The following is a 20,399-nucleotide window of genomic DNA, read 5'->3' on the forward strand; positions in this document are numbered from 1 at the left end:
AAAAATTCTAATACAGTACATAAAGAAATTAAAAGGGATGCTCAAATTTAAGGTGAAGACACTAGTCTTAGAATTAGATACAATATCTGAATCTCAACATAGCAATGTTAAAAACTTGTCCTTAGACTGTGACCATCTTTAACATGGAGGGACACTACAAGGTAACTAGGACTGATATAGGAAAATTTATATGCCCCTCATGCCCATTGTCAATCTAATATTCAGGAAACAATTCCGAATTTGCATATTACAGAGTTATCTGCATTAGCGGGTAGGTATTGATTGTGACCTCATGTCTTTGCCAGCGTCATACCTTTCGGAGAAAAACGATGTGAATTTCGCTCAAAAAATAATGACGTAACAATCGATACCTACCCACAAGGGAGCTAACTCTGTAATATGCAAAGACGGAATAGGCTAATATAAGAAATATTATAAATATCTCATCAATATTCCATATTTTATCAACAGGTTTATAACTCTTTTTTTTTTTTAATTTCTTTTAAGAAGTACTTAAAGCTATGGAAAATTCTGCAAATAACTTGATAAAATTAACAAAAATATAAATTACACAGAAAACAAATGACTACACCCTAGTCCTTGATATGAAGAATTAGGTTCAGTAGGGTTACATGCTTGACCATTACAAGTATATGACTTGTTCATATGCTTATGGGTATGATGGATAGGGATATTCCATCCAAGGTGTTACTAAGTAAGGTAGAACCGTAGGCTCTGCTGAGGGTTTTATATAATTCATTGACTCTAAAGGTGGAATATCCCCATCATTCATACCAATGAGCATATAAAAGAGCATTTTCACTATGATACCACATCATTTATGAAAACTTATTTGCTGAAAATATTATGCTTTCTGCTCCAAAGTTTGGCCTCTGAGGACACCATTTTCAATGACGTCAAAATTCAGGAATATGACGTCACAATAAGTGATGTACAATTAACAAGTACTGGTATCATGGTAATACCCTGGACGATCTATACTGTAAATCAACTTTCTTTAGTGTGCAATTTATTTTCATGAATTTCGTGATCAAAGTAAATTCGAGAAAGATTATCTCCACACATTGACACAATTCTTGCACAACTGAATTCAAAGGTATTTCCATTCAATTTTAAATCTGCGAAACATAACCTCCATGAAAATGTTTTGAAACAAAAAAGGCAAAAGTTAATAGCCGCAAATAACAGTTGGTTTACAGTATATATCCCTTCCCACTGTTACAGGAAAGTATGAGACCATAACAAATACCTACACTAACGAGACATGCATAGCTAGTCAAAGTCTACAATATATAGACATCTAGTAAACCACATACCATTATTTTTTTTATTATTGATTTTAAAATTCTATGTTTTATATATAACTTTGTAAGCCTCTATATAATAAATTAATATAATATTATAATATAATAAACATGCATCATAAGAGTGACATGCACTAAAATAAGAACTATGACCATATTTTTAGAATTTATACATAAAAGTGCAACATTAAAATAGGACAAGAAAGACATAGCCGTAACCATATATGCTGACTTTGTTGTAGGGCGAATAAAACACAAAACTAAGGGTTGTGACGACCAGAAGAATTGCTATGAGACAAGTGACTACTAACAGACAACAAAGAACAAAGAGCTATATGTACACATTTAATTTAATTGATTAGAACTTGTCACCCCCCCCCCCAATTATAAGGTATAAGCAAGCAAGAAACTAGAGGACCTAATTTAAAGTACTTCCAATAAGTCAAGGCCAAGGTCATTCATATCATTAAACAAGGAAATAATCCACCTTAGGCGTTCTCTTATAGCATAGGTCTACCAAATTGTTATCTATTTTTCTTTTTAAGTAATTTTAAAATTTTCAAAGTTAACTGACATGCAAATCATAAATGACCAATCAAACCATCTTTTAATATTCATTAGTAAATTATGTCATATGAATTACCGACCATCAAATTAATCGCCTGACAGAACAGGTGTGTAGCCTTACCTGGTCTTCTGTCTGTCTCCTCGCACTACACAGCCACGTCTTTGCCCCGGTCAGCTGACAGTGGAGATAGCGTACACTCCATGTGGCCAGCGGTCGGTGGAACAGGCCGTCCTCAACAGGGGTTAATGTCAGGTCATTACAAAGGGAGAGAACAAAGGAGTCAGCCAGGAGTTCTGAACCGAGCTGTTTACTGAACGACATCCAGTAACAGATGTTGAAACGATGGAGGTTCACCGAGGTCTTGATTGTCCTGCGATGTGAGAAGGACATGGTTTAGAGAGTGAAATAACTTTTCACTTCCCTCCTATTTAAACCCAGGAATCCCAATTAAGATCAAACACTTTTACCTTTTGTCGAAATACTTTCTTATTTTAATCTTCATGATTTGGCTTTCAAGGTACATATATAATTGAACCATTTCACAATATTTCACGGATCCAAACAACGACCCAGTGAAATTGAAAAAATATATCACTCCCCACAAAAATGACTGGTTTTACAGTATTTAATTGGTACAGAATATAGTCCTTTCATCACTAAAAAATTTCATTCTTCAAAATTAAATATTTATAAAAAGAAAATTGAAAGAATCAATCTCATTATTTACAGGGGATTTAGTAGCATATTCAACAGAACACATCGATTGTATTAAATCTTTCCTTTAGATACTCTTTTAGTACTTTTAATTTAAAATTCAATGACAATGATTCAAAGTGCCATGATACAAAAATGAACTAAATTTACTTAAACAAGTCTAATGCTAATATATGCATACTTGTAGTGTCGAGTCAGCTGTGGTTTACGAGGTTTTATAACATTGAAGAGAGACCCACGACGAATGGGACGAGTCACGTTTGCAAAGCACATCTTGATTTTATCCAGGAATCTGAGGGTACTGGCGTAGAACAGACAACTGGGAACATTCAGTGTGTTCTCTCTCAAGGGTTTCGTGTCCAGAGAAATTGCAAGGTTCAGATTCTTAGATCGGAATGCTCGGAACGAATCATGCTCCTGTGAAAAAAAAAGTTCATATCATAATACATTCTATATGAAGTCAGAGTGATAGAGGTTAAATTTGATTATTTTAACATAAAGAACAATATGTAAACAAGTCTATAAGACATTCACTAAAGCACTAATGTCATTTATTCTTTATTTCATCGGGGTATGAAAGAAATATTGTTTGCATGAATCCACTTCAAAATTTCAAGACATGACAAAATGGCGGCCTCCACAAGATTTTTGCAAAAGATTTTGATGTTGAAATGCTTCAAGATGTAGGTTGTTGTAGTTATGTGATAAAAATATCTAAATTATGTTCATTTCATATTGGATTTTATGAAATACATCTCGAAGTTTAATTTTTTTGCTCGCCAAGGCTCCTGGCCAAAAGTAAAAACTTCTTAAAACTCATTTCATAAAATCTTTGAAATGAACATTAATGTAAGATCTTATATATATCAATTTCATTATGACTAAACACTAGGATAAGGTGACTAATTGTATAGACGGATTTACTTACTTCATGTGAGAAGTCTGGTACTTTGTCAGGGGCACAGGGCATCACAGCATGGTGGTCGTTAGGGTCGCCGTGACATAACCATTCCAGCTTACATCTATCAAATAAAGACAATGTTTTGCATATCAAATTCTCATTATCAAGCAATAGAAATGTTCTCAAGCACAGAAATTTACTTCCGAAATTCCTATAAACTTTAATTTATTTCAAGAATTGATAATTTTAGTTACACACTAAAAATTGATAATTAAATTTTACTGTATGAACTTTAACTATGGTCTTATTACTGTTAACAATTAAGTCAAATAGACAGATGAATTGTTGACTTACACAAGTTTGAGGTTAGGAAGATGCAGCAGTTTACAGTCATCGTACTTGGATGTCGTCCGTGCTGAAATATCAAAGTCTCCCAGCAGGACAAAATTAGCTGAAATTGGAAATAAATCCTCATTTTCCATATAAACTTCAAATCATATCATATAATATTACTAATGATTGATAATAGGTAGAGGATGACAGAAGTGAAATGAATTTATTTACATTCAATTTTCCACGTACTGTATTCGCTCCTGTAATTTAGCACCCCTCCACCTATAAGCGCCCCTTTTCTGTAGAAGATCTGTTGAAGTTATATAAAACCCTTTTCCCATTATGTGAATCACAACATAATAATGTATCTCAGAGGATAAAAGGCATATGCATGCTTACTGTTACAGATTAATGTACCATGAGTGCCCTGGGTGCTAATTACAGCAAATTTATTTGTTTGAAAATTTCACAATCCAGTTAATTTGAACTGAGGATGTAAGTATCAGAATTATCAAGGGTCCCAATTACATCTATGGATCCAGGTCACATACCATTGGTCCAATCAAGACAGACTTTGGACCAGGACCAGTCCATGAACTCTGTCGTATTGTAGGGGTCGAAGGATGCATGGTACAGCCAGCTCATCTGTTCCACAGACATGAAAAAACGGCCATGAAGAAGGAGTCGAATCTTATCCCAGATTGGCAGAGGTCGGCTGGGGTCAACTGAAGGTTTGTTGATGAGGTCAAGACTGATGTTGTACTGTGCTATGGCTGGTTCCCAACAAGCACCGTAGGCCATGACCCAACTCTTCACATCTGGAACAAAATATAATCATATCTATAGGCAATCACTTGACTCCATGCTCTTTCCATTAGAATCAACAATTTTAAAATTTTGACCCCATTTCAGGTCATGGCAGCCATCTTGAATTTCTCATGAAAATTTCAAATCACTATTGCACTATTGCACATTTTTATACTATTATCTATTACCATTTAATTTCAAAACAATATGCCAATTGGTTCCTTAGGAAATCCATGTAAACCATTTGTAGATGGATAGATAGACGGACACAGTGATTACAATAGGCCTCCCACTCCTCAGATGCTGGGCCCTAATGTAGACATGACCCTAAGTTGATCTATAAATATAAGAAATTTATATGTTTAAATTACACAATACAATACTTACCACAGTTAAAATCATGATAGAACTTTAGGGTTGGTAGGTTTCTCTCCACCTCCATGTTACCCCACGGGTCCTCCACTTCAACCACACACTTCCTCTTGGCTGAAATAACATATACATTATGTCTCTTATAAAAGACCACACACTTCCTCTTGGCTGAAATAGCATATACATGTATGTCTCTTATAAAAGACCACACACTTCCTCTTGGCTGAAATAGCATATACATGTATGTATCTTATAAAAGACCACACACTTCCTCTTGGCTGAAATAGCATATACATGTATGTATCTTATAAAAGACCACACACTTCCTCTTGGCTGAAATAACATATACATTATGTCTCTTATAAAAGACCACACACTTCCTCTTGGCTGAAATAGCATATACATGTATGTCTCTTATAAAAGACCACACACTTCCTCTTGGCTGAAATAGCATATACATGTATGTATCTTATAAAAGACCACACACTTCCTCTTGGCTGAAATAGCATATACATGTATGTCTCTTATAAAAGACCACACACTTCCTCTTGGCTGAAATAACATATACATTATGTCTCTTATAAAAGACCACACACTTCCTCTTGGCTGAAATAACATATACATTATGTCTCTTATAAAAGACCACACACTTCCTCTTGGCTGAAATAGCATATAGATTATGTCTCTTATAAAAGACCACACACTTCCTCTTGGCTGAAATAACATACATTATGTCTCTTATAAAAGACCACACACTTCCTCTTGGCTGAAATAACATATACATTATGTCTCTTATAAAAGACCACACACTTCCTCTTGGCTGAAATAGCATATAGATTATGTCTCTTATAAAAGACCACACACTTCCTCTTGGCTGAAATAACATATACATTATGTCTCTTATAAAAGACCACACACTTCCTCTTGGCTGAGATAACATATAGATTATGTCTCTTATAAAAGACTACACGATTCCTCTTGGCTGAAATAACATATACATTATGTCTCTTATAAAAGACCACACACTTCCTCTTGGCTGAAATAACATATACAAGTATGTCTCTTATAAAAGGCCACACACTTCCTCTTGGCTGAAATAACATATACATGTATTCTCTTATAAAAGACCACACACTTCCTCTTGGCTGAAATAACATATACATTGTACGTGTATGTCTCTTATAAAAGATTTTATCGAAAATATGAGTCAGTGAAATACATTGAAAAGCATTCATCATAATAATGATTTTGTGAATTACAGTCCACTGCTTGTAATAGTGAAGGAAATGTTGCCATAAGAAATTTATTTCTGAGGTAGGTTAAAGTTCAAAATGTCAGTTATAGTGATTTACCATGATAGTACTTAGTAAAGAGTCTTAGACCAAAATATGAAGTGAATTGTTTCACCAGTAACATTCAGACAATTAATGCATTGTTTACCTCTCTTACTGCCATCCTGTTCTGCGCCAATCAAACGACCCCAGAGCCCCATGTCCTTGACCTCCAGCATAGGGTGAAGGTAGTCACGCATTACCACTTTCCATAGACTCAGGTTAAAGTTCACATAGCGACACCAAAGTGTTACAAATTCTAGACCCTCCTCAGGATAAGGGCTGTGAAAATATGATAAAATGGAAAAATAACTTAAATTTATTTAATTTTCTTTTGACTTGTACGCTACTGTTATTATGCAAATTATGATTACAGTTCTTGACAATGTACTTTTTGTTTTTGATTGTTCAGCGTCGCATAAATGCTGTGGACATTTAAATACAATAAGTCTCTAGTTTCCAAATTTTCAGCAAAAAAACATTTGTTGAGGAAACATTTGAAGTCGCTATCAAAGCAAGATGGTGACATGAAGAGGAAACTGTGGAGTGTTTCCCTGAGAAAGGCTATAGGTAGCCAAACATTTGGATTAGACTTTTTCGTATTAAGGCTATAGGTAGCCAAACATTTGGATTAGACTTTTTCGTATTACACATAACGTAAATTATGTTCCCTTTGGAACTATTTTGGTAAGTTATAGACATCTCCATTTAATTAAAAATAATCTAGGACATAAATTTACCAAATTTGCTAGAGTATACACTGTATATTTATTATACTTACATCACAGTCATATTAATTCAATTATGAAATATTGAAATTTATAAACCTTGCCCTGAGACATCTATGTTTGTGATATCTTCCCTGATTACACTGCCAATGTCCCATTTGTTTGACATCATTTAAACATCATAAAGCAAGGCCGATCACAATAAATAGTCAAAATATATTCAGGTATGCTAGGATATCATTTCGACTGTAACTGAGTTCATACCATGTATACGCAGTCAAAATGAAGATCAATCCTTATACATTCACACACCAGTTTTAGTTTTTATTCAGAATAAAGCTAGTAACTACAGTTGATGTGGTTGTAAGGCTAAATAGACAATGTATAGGCAAACTATGTTATAAAAATGTGAATAGTTTTGTATAACAGACAGTACACATAAAACCCTACCTCTGATTGTCAATATCCTTCATTTGTTTCACCACATTCTCCTTGCCGTGGAATGATTTGTCAGCATAGGCGAGAATCTCCACATCTTCCATGAGCCATGTGAATAACTTAGTCCTCATTGGCGTGGTTGTATACAGTAGACGGGAGCGTTGGAGGTAGATGTCACTACTCTTCTTGTCCAGAGAGTCAAACAACTCCTGGACTCGGTCGGCTGTAATATCAGAATTATTATACAGCAAAAATTTAACAATTTGTACTATAAATGAAAAAAATGTCATTAAGGTAACTTTCAGCGATTTCAAAATTTTGCAATTTGACAGTAAGTGTTTATAATTCATCCATTTTTTAAATTTTTTGAAGATCACATTTTCGCGACCATAAATATGATCCACAGAATCATAAAATATTTGAAACCCATGAAAATAAAGGCTATGCAGTAATGTATTACGGTTTGATTTGACAGGCTTAATATCATATTAACAGCTTTTTAAAATTTTTACTAAATGAGAACACATACCTGGAATGAAGCCATGTGTACGACGCAGGTTTTGGACTTTCTGCTCCATGACAGCCTTCCTCTTGAAGTATTCATAACATTCGTCCTTCATCAATTCGTAGTTGTCCCCAAGCTTCACCTCGAATGGGTCATCACTAAGCTGTACCTGGAATCTCTGTGACACAAACAGATCAAGGTATTCAGTATAGACAGCTTAACAATAACAAAATCAACTTGTCCACTGATAATGATTCCATCTTGATATCAATCATTATCAATTTATCAAGAACTCTATGGCAGTCACCTGAAAACAATATTTCACTTTCTTTCATACAAAACTTTCATTTCTTTTGTCATTGTTAAGATGGCTGAAGAGCAGCCATTTTAATCCAGTCAGCCCCAAAATGTAAGGTATACAGTAGATCTAGATGGCATGGGAAGCCATCATACCAAAAAAGAATGGAGAATAGAGAAGATTTATATAGGCTTAGCCTGTTATCTAATCTATTTATATGTGTTTTCATGTGTAATAACATTTGTTGAAAGTTAAAATATGGAAATAAAGTATCTGTTTCCATAGTTATTGGAGCTCACCTTGACTTTGATTTGAAGGTCAGGAGGTAACAAACTGTCCTCAGTAAATGGCTTCTTCTTCACTTTGTGTGCCAACTTCCACCATTTCCAAAGATTCACAAACTGTAAATCAAAATGAAAATGATACAAATTATATTTATAACAGTAAATGGAAAATATCGCTAGGTATTCATGTCACGAAAGTTTGAATTGCTTCAAAGTTTGCAATAAAACATAACAATATTAGAGTAGCAGCTCTTAAAATAGAAGGAAGCAGGCTACTTTATTTTGAATTGACTGATACAGATTTTTATACAGATTTCCAAATAGAACGCTATCTTTACCAAACACAGAGCATTTAACTTACCTCTTCAAAACACTTTGCAAAGTTGTATTTGTATGGGAACACAATTTCAAAGCTATTGAACAAAACATGCCTGAAAAACAAGTTTGAATTTCATATTTACTATTTTAACATTGGTGAAGCTGTAAAAAGTAAGTACATAAATCCTTATATTGTTGTATATCAGCAAAATAATCAACACCAAGAGTGCAGGCCATGCATTTCTCATAATTCAGTAAAACCTATAGAAGTTACTTTTATTTGTATGTACACTTCATATCCCAAATATGATTGTGAATTGATTTTATTGTATTCATTAAGGAAGAAAATTTGTTCTTAACTACTACAAAATGGCACAAAAATGTTGCATGCAATAAATTGCTTTTAAGGTGTAAATCTACATTTTTTAAATTTCATCAAAGGAAAACATTTTGTTTGCTTACCAGGCCCTATTTGTAGGACATTTGAATTACCCACACTCTTTCTGCCCTCTCTCACTTACCAGGCCCTATTTGTAGGACATTTGAATTACCCACACTCTTTCTGCCCTCTCTCACTTACCAGGCCCTATTTGTAGGACATTTGAGGTTACCCACACTCTGTCTGCCTTCTCGTAGGTGGTACTTGGACAGTGTTCCTATCATAGTTCCCTGTAACAGAAGATATAGAGTGCAAAAGCTTTAAGACAGCTTGTGCTGTGTTTACTTGTCATACGTGCATAATATTGAAAGTGGAATGACATCCTAGCAGGTCTATCACAATATCAATGTATGGAATATCACCAAAAAAATCTCCAACAAGCAGTCAGTGCCTGGCAACAGCTGCTTAGGAACAAAATGAACAAGCAAATTCGTGGAATTTCCATCCCCCTGCTTTCAGGACATATTGTACGTAAACATTATTGAGGTTAGGTTTAACCTTGGTTGAATTATGAAAAATTAAACTGAAGTCTTATTCGGAAGTAAGATGTTTTCTTAATCTTGGCTGAGCTCTGAAGGCATTTAACTTTGATACTAACTTTTAAGAAAATTGGTTTACATTTGTTACAATTATTGCCCAGGGAATGGCAGAACTAGACGTTTTTAGTACATCAAAGGGCCATAACTCCACTACATAATGTCGGCCAAAAGTGGCCAAGCCCTTAAGGCATTAAACCTTGTTACCAAGTTTGAAGAAAATTGGTTAATATTTATTAGAGTTATTGCAGAGAAATGGCAGAAAATATTTTTTTTTATCAAATCAAAGGGCCATAACTCTGCTAATTAACCCTTTACCACATGTAAGCACCTTTGGACGCCTTTACCCCTTGCCCCATGAAAGCGACTTTGGACGCCCCCGCACCATCTCAATGTAAGCGCCCCTGGACGCCCGTACACGATCTCAATGCAAGCAACTCTGGCGCCATTTTGACTATCAATGTTTTGCTAGCTTCGTATCACGTGATAAAAGCGCCACCTGTGTTCAGACTTTACAATCTAATTATAGACGTGATCAAATTTCTAACCAATCAAAAATCTGCAGTGTTACTATATAAAACTCTGAATAAGTTAACCGAGTTCACTGCTTCACTCATGTTACCGGGACGCCATCATGGCTTCTGTTGTTGATATTACGGCAGATATTTGTAATTATAAGTACAATGTCATGATATTTAAATATCACAGACCTAAAAGCATATAATCTGACAATGATTTAGACGATGTTTTATACAATTTGACCGATCGAAAATCTGACAGACATGAAGAACGGCGAGGTCCCGTTAACTTGCCATTTCGTGACGCCGTGTTGGAATGGACTGGCGACTTTACAGCAGTGAGTGTTGATAATTTTGATAGAAACTTGTTGTCAAAACTTCAATAAACTTTTAATATACTTCATTTAAAGTTGATAGATTATTTTCGTGCATTTTTTAACGGCAAATAATGTACAAACATCCCACAACAAACACACTACTCGAAACGATAGAAAGTGAAAGTAGCGGTGAACGGGTCGTGAACCGGTATGGACAAAGCAGAAATAACAGTGTTTTTCAGAGCAAATATATTGACTGAGCCATGATTCAGATATATATTAGTTTGTTTATGATATTTCAAGTAATTTGTGCAATTTTTTTTCTAAAAGTTATAAAAAATCGGCAATATTTTGAGTATTTCCGACAGAGAAAATCAACCATTTTCTGACCTGTAAATGTTTATAATAATTTTTGAAGTCCTCATATCAAATAATATTTGGAAATGATAGCATCACTGTGTAGTTTGATTCATTTTGAAGCAACTTTATTACCAAAACATTTCTAAAAAAATAAACATGAAAGTAAATAAATCCAACTTAAATTATCAATCCAGACTGAAAACTTCAAAAAGTGCCATTGAGATGGTGCATACACTTGACAGATGTTGCATCAAAGTTCGTGTTGAACATTGTATACTTTCCTCATGGAAGCCTGGTGATGCAGTCTACTAGTTTGCATGTGGTAAAGGGTTTAGATCTGCCAAAAGTGGCAATAAAACTTGTCTAAGCCCTTAAGACATTTAACTTTGTTACCAAATTTTAACAATATTAGTTTTAACATTTGTTACTTATTACACAGAAACTGCAGAAAAATGACACTTGTAGTAAATTAAAGGGCCATAACTCTGATAAATAGCATCCACTGAAAGAGCTGATCGAACCTGGCCAGATTGAAGAAAATTGGTTAATATTTATTACAGTTATTGTACAGAAAATGACCATTTTTTATTTAAGTAAAGGGCCATAACTCAGCTAAATAAGGTCCGTTGAAAGTCGCGATCGAACTCGCGATCGAACTTGGCCGAGTCCTTAAGGCATTTAACCTTGTTACTAAGTTTGAAGAAAATCGGTTTACATTTGTTACACTCATTGTATGAAAATGGTAGAAAATGATGTTTTTAGTAATTCAAAGGGCCATAACTCCACTAAATAAGGTCCATCGACAGTCGCAATCAAACTTGGCAGAGCCCTTAAGGCATTTAACCTTGTCACCAAGTTTGAAGAAAATCGATTTATATTTGTTACAGTTATTGCACGAAAAGGAAGTGTTACAGACAGACGGACAGGCGGACAAACCCAAATTAATATCCCCCGTTTCTCAGAAAGCGAGGGTTAAAAAAAATTCATGTCAATCGGAAGTTTATTTTGAACCGACATTAATCATATTACATAGCTTTTGAAGCTATTTAATTGTTTATAGAGCTACAGAGATTAACCATTACTCACCTCTAACACAAAGATCTGATGTTTGTCACAGTTGACTGTAAACCTCTCGATCTCCATCAACGTCTCGTCCTCAGAACGCGTCATTATAAATCCCAGTAGTACAAACGTCACACTGCAAACAACAGGGGTATATTCATATTAAACATTATATGTACATTATATCATTATTGAAATATTAGTGCAATAATATGTTGAATTAAAGATGTTTATATGACAAAATGCTGATACAAATCATAAAAGTATTGAATGAGTGATGAATAAGTAAGAGGATGATGACCATGCCAAAGCTTATATGTAAAATGTTTTATGTAATAAAATATAAAAAAAAAAACATATTGTTTAATAAAAAAGTTTTTAAAAACTGTTCCTGTTTCCCATTTTGTCGTCACTCCTTCTATTAAAGCAACATGAGTCAGAATCATGCACTATTTATGCAAAGTCTATTCCAGACATGTTAACCTTTGGTGAGCAAAAAAAGGTAGATTTTTGACTCAAAAGCGGTAGCATTACACGCGGCATTTTTTGCGACGCGTCAGAGATATATAAATATCAATAATATGCAAAATAATTACAAAAACATATTTTGTTAACTAATTATGATTTAACTTTAATTATTACCATAGGCCTTGCATTGGTGGCTCATTTTGTATTTTTTAAATGTTAATTAAGGCTTACATTAAATTTAGAAGATGAAAAATGCCAATAAATACATTGTATACTTTTATTTCAATGCTATTTATCACCTTTTTCAATTATACATTTTGTCTATTTTTTTGTGTTTTTTCCACTTTTTTTTTTTTTTTTGTAATACATACTGGACTCGTTTTCTTTTGATTTATGCAAGAAAAAATACAAATTTTTGTTTCTGAAATTTACACCAATATTCTAGAGAAATAATCACCCTGAAAAAAATAATAACTTTTTTTAATGATATCCTGAAAAAATATACCAAAATCCGGCTCCTTTATTAGAATCAACCCATTCCAAAATGGCGGCCATTACGATTGCAAAGTTTATGATTTTCAGCAGACACTGTATGCCTATTTTACATTAAAAACGTGAGTAAATCATTTCAATTATAAGTAGTGTTTGTTTTTGAAATGATGCTTACTATTTTTAAGCACAAAATTTATTGAAAGGCCAGATGATTGTTTCCTAACGGTAGGCCTACGTAACACACATCGTTACACTCAGACACAAGCCAAGGTGGAACTAGCCCCAGGCTGCTAATTAGCACCAGTGGGTGTTGGTCAGGGAGTGTTCACACCTCCTTTGTATACTTAATTATGAAGCAAGTCACCCTACTCAGTCTGGTATGCATTTTGAAGCCACCATGGCAGCCCCAACCGACTATGAAAAATTCAGAAATCGGAAGAAGAAAAAAATGAAGACGATGTTTTGCAGAAATCGGAATATTTGGATATTAAAGCGGTAGGCGGAATATCAGTCTCAAAAGCGGTAGACTTCCGCCAGAATCGGTAGGGTTAACATGTCTGGTCTATTCCTCTTTCCTCCAGAATGATTGAATAATCTTAATACCTAATAACAAGCAACAATTTAACCAATTTGTCTCTATCGTCCCTATTGGGTATCTCCCATGGATATTTTCATTGAGTACTATGTAGTAAACAAAAGTAAATTGGATTTGGTTGGTTGGTTGAGTTTAATCCCATGTGTGTGATGTGTTGCGTGTTAAAGTCTGTATTATTTAGGAGGCTGTGGTATATTTTGTTGTGTCTCTTTGTGATATTGGAAATCTCTCCCTATTTACACTAAAGCATGCTGTCAAAGATACCAAACAACTCACCCCATCCAGTCACATAAATAAGCTGACAGGCCCTTTGGACCAGATGAGCTTTCTTCCACTAGATAGTATCATCATCATTAGACATTGTCTTACCTGTGTTCCTTGGACAGACAGAAAGTAAACGATGTGGCTGCTTACCTGTGTACCTTAGACAGAAAGAGGGTAAACAATGTGGCTGCTTACCTGTGTTCCTTAGACAGACAGAGAGTAAACGATGTGGCTGCTTCCACTATCACATTGACCTTGACCTTTTGCTGTGGAGGATAGCTGTCTGCAGGTGTATCTGCTACTTGTGGCTGGAAGGCTGTAATTAATTGAAGTCAAGAGTAGTTTTAATTACTAAAATAGTTTTCCTCTTTATCTCTAAATAAGGTATAAATTAAGTCATAAGTTATGAGTACTCTCATTGTGACGGCCCTATCACAAGCACTTAAAAAAATAGAAGATAACATTTGAGAAATTTTAAACCGCTAAAATTTTCCTGTTTTACATTTCAAATCGCAAATATTTTTAAGCTTCTGTGGCTTCATGAAATAACAATATTACACTACTACTAAAACGTTTATATCAATGGTCTTTCCTATGACATGAGAAACAAACAATTTAAGGAAATACATGACCAATTTATCAATAAGAAGATGCCCAGTGGTTACCTTGGTAACGGGCCTTTATCTCCTTGACATCCTCCAGTCCCTGTATAAGACACATGTGATGACATGTCTTCCACTCACACGATAGAATCTTCAGTATACGCACATGCATTTCCTGTCAGACATAAGGAAGGTAGACAAATTGCATCAATAAATGTGATACTAACTGAAAAGTTTGTTAATTAATTGATCAATGGGAATAATTCACATATCACGTGATAACTGATAACGTTTGTGCGGGACTATTGTGTCTATTGGTGATGGAATGACGTCAAACGATGATATCCCACGGTAACGTCATTTCAGCGGGAAGATTACAAAGAGTTACGTTCCATCACTACTGGAGATACTAGTCCCACACAAACATTATCGGGAAGTACGTGGTACCTTAATTAGTCCCATTCATACACGATGCCAAGCTAATAGATCTGCATGAATTTGGTAATCATTCCTTTAATTCTATGCCTTGAAATTTTTGTTTGGTAATTATTTGTGCTAAGTACATGTACTAGAGCTTGCATACTTAAAATATATATACATCAACATCAAAATAAATAGAAACTGCTAAATAAACATCCATAATCACTTGAGTGAAATAAGTGTCTAAGTATCAATTAAAACTAAGTCATTGTTAATGTTAAAATCAATTTTATTTCAGGCCTAAAATATATATTATTTATACAAAATTATTTTTTAACAGCAACTTATTAGGATTAGGATAAGTATTTTAATGGCCAAGGTCTCATTTAATTAGTTTACTATTAAGTAAGTAAAAATTATAACGAAAAATTACGAAATATAACTATTAAACATACAAGATTAAAACCTCCTAAAAAATTATTGATGATATCCAATATATCTATTCAATTTCCTTTCATATTTCATTTATTCATTTTCTGTCCAATATTTATCTTAAATACACTAAATGGTCCTTTCACCATATTTTGATTTTTTTGCAGAAGTTACCTCCCCTAACACTTCAGCCGTTTAAACATTTCTTGTTAATAACAAATATGTAAAACATACATTTTTTGCTGGAATAATGGGACTAGTTCATGTACCACATGCTACCTAATAAAAGTTGTACGGGACTATTGTTTCTATTAGCGATGGAATCATACTATATTATATCATATTAGCGGGTACTCCTACACGTGTATGAGGTCTTATTCCACCTAATTACATTGGGTGGATATGCGACCTCATACGAGATCCTTATGTCCGCCATGTTGCTGCCAGCGCCCGGTTTTTGTCTCTGGGTTTAAACGCATCTAAGACAATTTAAATGGCAAGATATATAAGCGATTACTGATTGACTTACTTGTTGATTATATATTAATCCATTCCTGCAAATAATTTTGTATGACACCACCCATATATTGTTAAATCCATGTTAAATTGTATGCAAGTCGATGTGCTCAGTTCTACGGTCACTAAAACATTATGGTTGCTATGGTTAATACAAAACACAAAATTAAATTTAGCGAAACGCATAACGGAAATGAGGCTTACTTTGTTCCGCTTGGTTTGCGTACACATTTAAACAACTCCTAAATTTCATAAATCCTCAATATTCCTATTCAAATTAAGAATGGCGACCAATTCAAGTGAAAATACGATGAAAGTTATAAGAAATGCATTTATCATAGCTTCTTGGACTAATTTGTTCGAAATGTCTTGCAAATATGTGTATTTATGATATGTAAAACCGAAAAGGTAGGTGACGACATATAAGATGTGACTTTTGATACATTTTACATCATTTAGATCAGCTGTGGCCAAGCAACATGAATCAATGGCCGTGCTTGTTAGAGGTCACACGACACAATGTTAAAAAGTATTTCGTCGTGGTATCCTGCAACATTGTTGGAGTAAAAAGCGGGATGATTACAAAGAGTTGTGTTCTTTTACCACTGCAATTACTAGCTTCACACAGACAATATCGGGTATCATGTGGTACATGAATTAGTCCCATTGACTTGCAATAGCATCAAGAATATCTGTACTGTACATATAAGCTACAGTAAAGCCTTAAAAGCACTGCAGGCCTATTTTTTGACCTTGGTGCTATCGAGTGGTCTCTGATTACGAGGGCATTTGACAAAAGGTTAATTTCAAGCAAAACTTTATTATCTTAATGTATTCATTATCAATTTCATTTTGAAGAACTCTTAACTCACTTTGACTTCAACAAAATTTTGGTCAACAAAATTTTATAAATCTGAAAATACACAAATAAAAAAAGGAAAAATAATATGACTACAAAATTATTTTTCCAAGTTTCCACTGTAAATTTGAAAAATTTTACTCTATCAGCTCCTCCTAGTAGTATTTGATCTCTAACTGAATGACCGAGCTGGTCACAGATAGATAAACCTTCATATTTGTTATCTTTAATTCCACCTCTGGGATGCAGGTTCGAATCCCATGTGGGGCAGTTGTCAGGTACTGACCGCTGGTCGGTGGTTTTTCTCCGGGTACTCCGGCTTTCCTCCACCAACAAACCTGGCTCGTCCTTACATGACCCTGGCTGTTAATAGGAAGTAAAAACTAAACAAACCAATGTCACATTGACCTTCTTACAATCTAACCCCTACTTACGTTCTGTTCCCGACTATGGGTGACCCTGACCTCCTGTACATGGATTGCTGGATTGTGTAGCTGACTGGAGGAAACTAGCACCATAGACTGTAACACAGAACACATAAGCTGAAAGTATCACAAATAAACATGAACTAGTCTGTAATTACCTATCAGATTCCACTTTCACCATAGAATGTAACACAGAACACATAAGCTGAAAGTATCACAAATAAACATGAACTAGTCTGTAATTACCTATCAGATTCCACTTTCACCATTGACTGTAACACAGAACACATAAGCTGAAAGTATCACAAATAAACATGAACTAGTCTGTAATTACCTATCAGATTCCACTTTCACCATAGACTGTAACACAGAACACATAAGCTGAAAGTATCACAAATAAACATGAACTAGTCTGTAATTACCTATCAGATTCCACTTTTATAAAGATAAAATATAGTATGGCAGGTATTATTTTATAGTTAAAGCTTTTCCGCATTTGATTAAAAAAGGAGAAAATCATTTTTTAATAATTTCAATAAGCAACCTCTAAACTCTCAATATCTGACTTTTAATAGGGTATCTTTTCTTCCCCATTTCTTAAAGCCACAATATCCGTATCTGTCTTATTTTTTTCATGATTTAGAAGAATGCTGGGAAAAAAATCCTGTTGTAAATCATGCAGAGACATGACTGAATCAAATTCAAGATAAGCAATAATGATTCGGAAACTTTTGATAAAAATCAAATAAATATTGAACATCGCTAGGTGGATCCCATTAAGTCAAACAAACAAACTGCCCGATATTATAACCTGGTTGCAAAGAATGTCTTTTGACTACCGTAACTACGTAACGTCTGTCCGAACTTTTCCGAGAACGGGTCATGAACTTTCAGACTTTCGTTGGGCAATAATAGTTAACATCTATGGCGACCAGTTTACATGAAAGCAATGTTTACAAGTATCGACTTTCAACAACTGCTGTTCAAAAGTTATTAAGAAATCATTATAAATATTCTTCGATATAACTAAATTTCAACTACATCTACAAATACTAACAATATCGGGGTTAAATATAACTTTACTTTTTGTTGATAATTATGTATAGTGTGGCTTTAATATGCGGATTTTTTTTTTGCGATCAAACCAATATCCCAAGAAATTGCAAAAATAGTGTGCTATACAATAATACTGACCTTGTCTACTTGAGAGGTATATATAACTTTACAGCCTTCCACCGTCACACAATTAGTTTGTGTGTTGAGATCAATGTCTACTGAATCTATTCTGGACATGAGACACACTGCAATAAAATCAAGAATGTTAGAAATATAACAATGTAATATATAGATATCAGACATCCAAACACACTGTAACATATTTATTGTACGTTTAATCACAAGCCATGTACTACTAATATTACACAGCCAATCACAAGACTTGTTACAGCAAAATATCAATACCACACTCCATGTAATATACTGGATTTACTAAACATCCAATCATGCAATCTGTAACATACTGGAACTGTCAAACATCCAATCATATGACTTAAACATCAAATATCCAATCAAGCGGTGATGAATCTAGAGTTATTTTTTATGTCTCATCCTAGGGGGAACCACACCCATGGACCAGTTTGAGACTGATCACATGCTTCTTATCAGTTGATATTAGGGCCTTTTCATTAATATTTAGCAAAAACAATGGTTCTCATTGTTTACAAAGTGACCCATTACCAGAAATTCTATGGGTCTCTTTAAAATTTCATTAGCACAGTACTCAGGATGCATACATCTACAATACATCTACAGATTGATCACTGGTCAATCAACACATTATAATTTTGCTATCAAAATATTAGGAAATAAAACAAATAGCACTCACCTTTATGATTATTGCACAAAAAAAGGTTCACATTGGACACACACATTTTCACAGATATATTGCTCTCAGCCGGCTGAAGATTCGATGGAGGTATATTTAAAGTTCTATCCATTTCAGTAGGCATGGAAACAGAATTAGCACCGGACTGTTGTTTCCATAGCAATGCGCCCAGGAAGTAGAGGGCAGTGTTAACGGTCAGGGTAGACCATTCTATATGAGTATTGCACAATTCAACATCTAACACAAGGTCTCCACATCGCTTCTCTCCCTGAACAGTTTTATATGGAAAACAACAGAAACATTCATTATTTCTACATAAAACTCCTTTTATAATGCATGTTTGCACAAGCATCTAGGAAAGAGAACCTAAATGTGAAATTGCAAAGTTTACATAATATTCAGTCAACATCAATTAATTCAAATGTAATATGCTTCAACTTACAATTTTACACAAATTTTACCAAGGACAAAAAGAATGCATCAAAATGCAGTATAAATTATTTTGCTTTACAGTTGGCAATGCTTGCTTATAAAGCATTTTTGTTTTGTATGCTGATTGATTGTATCCAATGGCTAATATAAAGTGAAGTTTTAATTTTTATCATTTACAATCAAATGGATTTTGATGTTGATAAAGAAATGAATATAGACTTACAGAGAATCATTCTATAGAAACTTGATAATTAGAACACAGATCTTTGGATGGTTGTTCTTCAAATGCTCAAACACCAGCAATGAGATGGTCAAACAGTGACCATGTCAACAGTTAAACAATGCCTGACCTTGATATAGTTGAAAGGTGACCTTGAATTGACAAATGTACCACTGACCTTGAGATAGAAGGTTCCAATATATAAAGCGTGATCCCAGAAGTGGGTGTTGTCCTGGAGACGATCCATGGTTACACGAGCGTCCATGTGCTGACAACTGACGGTCTGGACCTCGACTTTACACGATACACTGTCCAGCCATGGTAGGTCTGAGGACTCTGCTGTAACACAAAACCTTTATTATGTTTCACTTATACTTTCGAATTTATAATTCTATTGAAGCATTGTCTATTGCCTTTGGGAACTTACAAAGAACACCAGTCTATGAATACATTATTATCAGTTAACCCATTTTTTCAGTTTCATATATGAAATCCCATTCAACTTTTACAAATGCTCTGAGTGTCTCAGATCTAAATCTTATTCCAATGACATATTTACCACATTTGTTATTACAACACCAAAACGTGGCTTAAATCGAGTGTGCCTCCTACATTTTCTGAAATCCTATAGGCCT

General features: G+C 34.3%; 1 protein-coding gene across 2 annotated transcripts in view; it reads right to left on the bottom strand.

The window, feature by feature from the left end:
* LOC138331732 (protein hobbit-like) overlaps window positions 1-20,399 on the bottom strand; it is a 50,590-nt gene that overhangs the window by 20,304 nt on the left and 9,887 nt on the right. Inside the window, exons 16-34 of one of the 2 annotated variants that reach the window (XM_069279489.1) lie at window positions 19,943-20,100; window positions 19,113-19,380; window positions 18,422-18,528; window positions 17,237-17,323; window positions 14,639-14,750; window positions 14,169-14,289; window positions 12,179-12,290; window positions 9,503-9,591; window positions 8,966-9,035; window positions 8,620-8,721; window positions 8,047-8,200; window positions 7,530-7,740; window positions 6,461-6,633; window positions 5,036-5,134; window positions 4,393-4,659; window positions 3,863-3,959; window positions 3,536-3,629; window positions 2,789-3,024; window positions 2,014-2,263 (exon numbers count right to left, since the gene is read on the bottom strand). In XM_069279489.1, the coding sequence (XP_069135590.1) occupies window positions 2,014-2,263; window positions 2,789-3,024; window positions 3,536-3,629; window positions 3,863-3,959; window positions 4,393-4,659; window positions 5,036-5,134; window positions 6,461-6,633; window positions 7,530-7,740; window positions 8,047-8,200; window positions 8,620-8,721; window positions 8,966-9,035; window positions 9,503-9,591; window positions 12,179-12,290; window positions 14,169-14,289; window positions 14,639-14,750; window positions 17,237-17,323; window positions 18,422-18,528; window positions 19,113-19,380; window positions 19,943-20,100 (2,807 nt within the window). Of the gene's footprint in view, window positions 1-2,013; window positions 2,264-2,788; window positions 3,025-3,535; window positions 3,630-3,862; window positions 3,960-4,392; window positions 4,660-5,035; window positions 5,135-6,460; window positions 6,634-7,529; window positions 7,741-8,046; window positions 8,201-8,619; window positions 8,722-8,965; window positions 9,036-9,502; window positions 9,592-12,178; window positions 12,291-14,168; window positions 14,290-14,638; window positions 14,751-17,236; window positions 17,324-18,421; window positions 18,529-19,112; window positions 19,381-19,942; window positions 20,104-20,399 lie in introns of both variants that reach the window. The other variant, XM_069279488.1, reaches the window with a different exon arrangement.

This window comes from Argopecten irradians, chromosome 9 (assembly GCF_041381155.1).
Source record: "Argopecten irradians isolate NY chromosome 9, Ai_NY, whole genome shotgun sequence".
In the NCBI taxonomy this organism is placed as follows: Eukaryota; Metazoa; Mollusca; class Bivalvia; order Pectinida; family Pectinidae; genus Argopecten; species Argopecten irradians.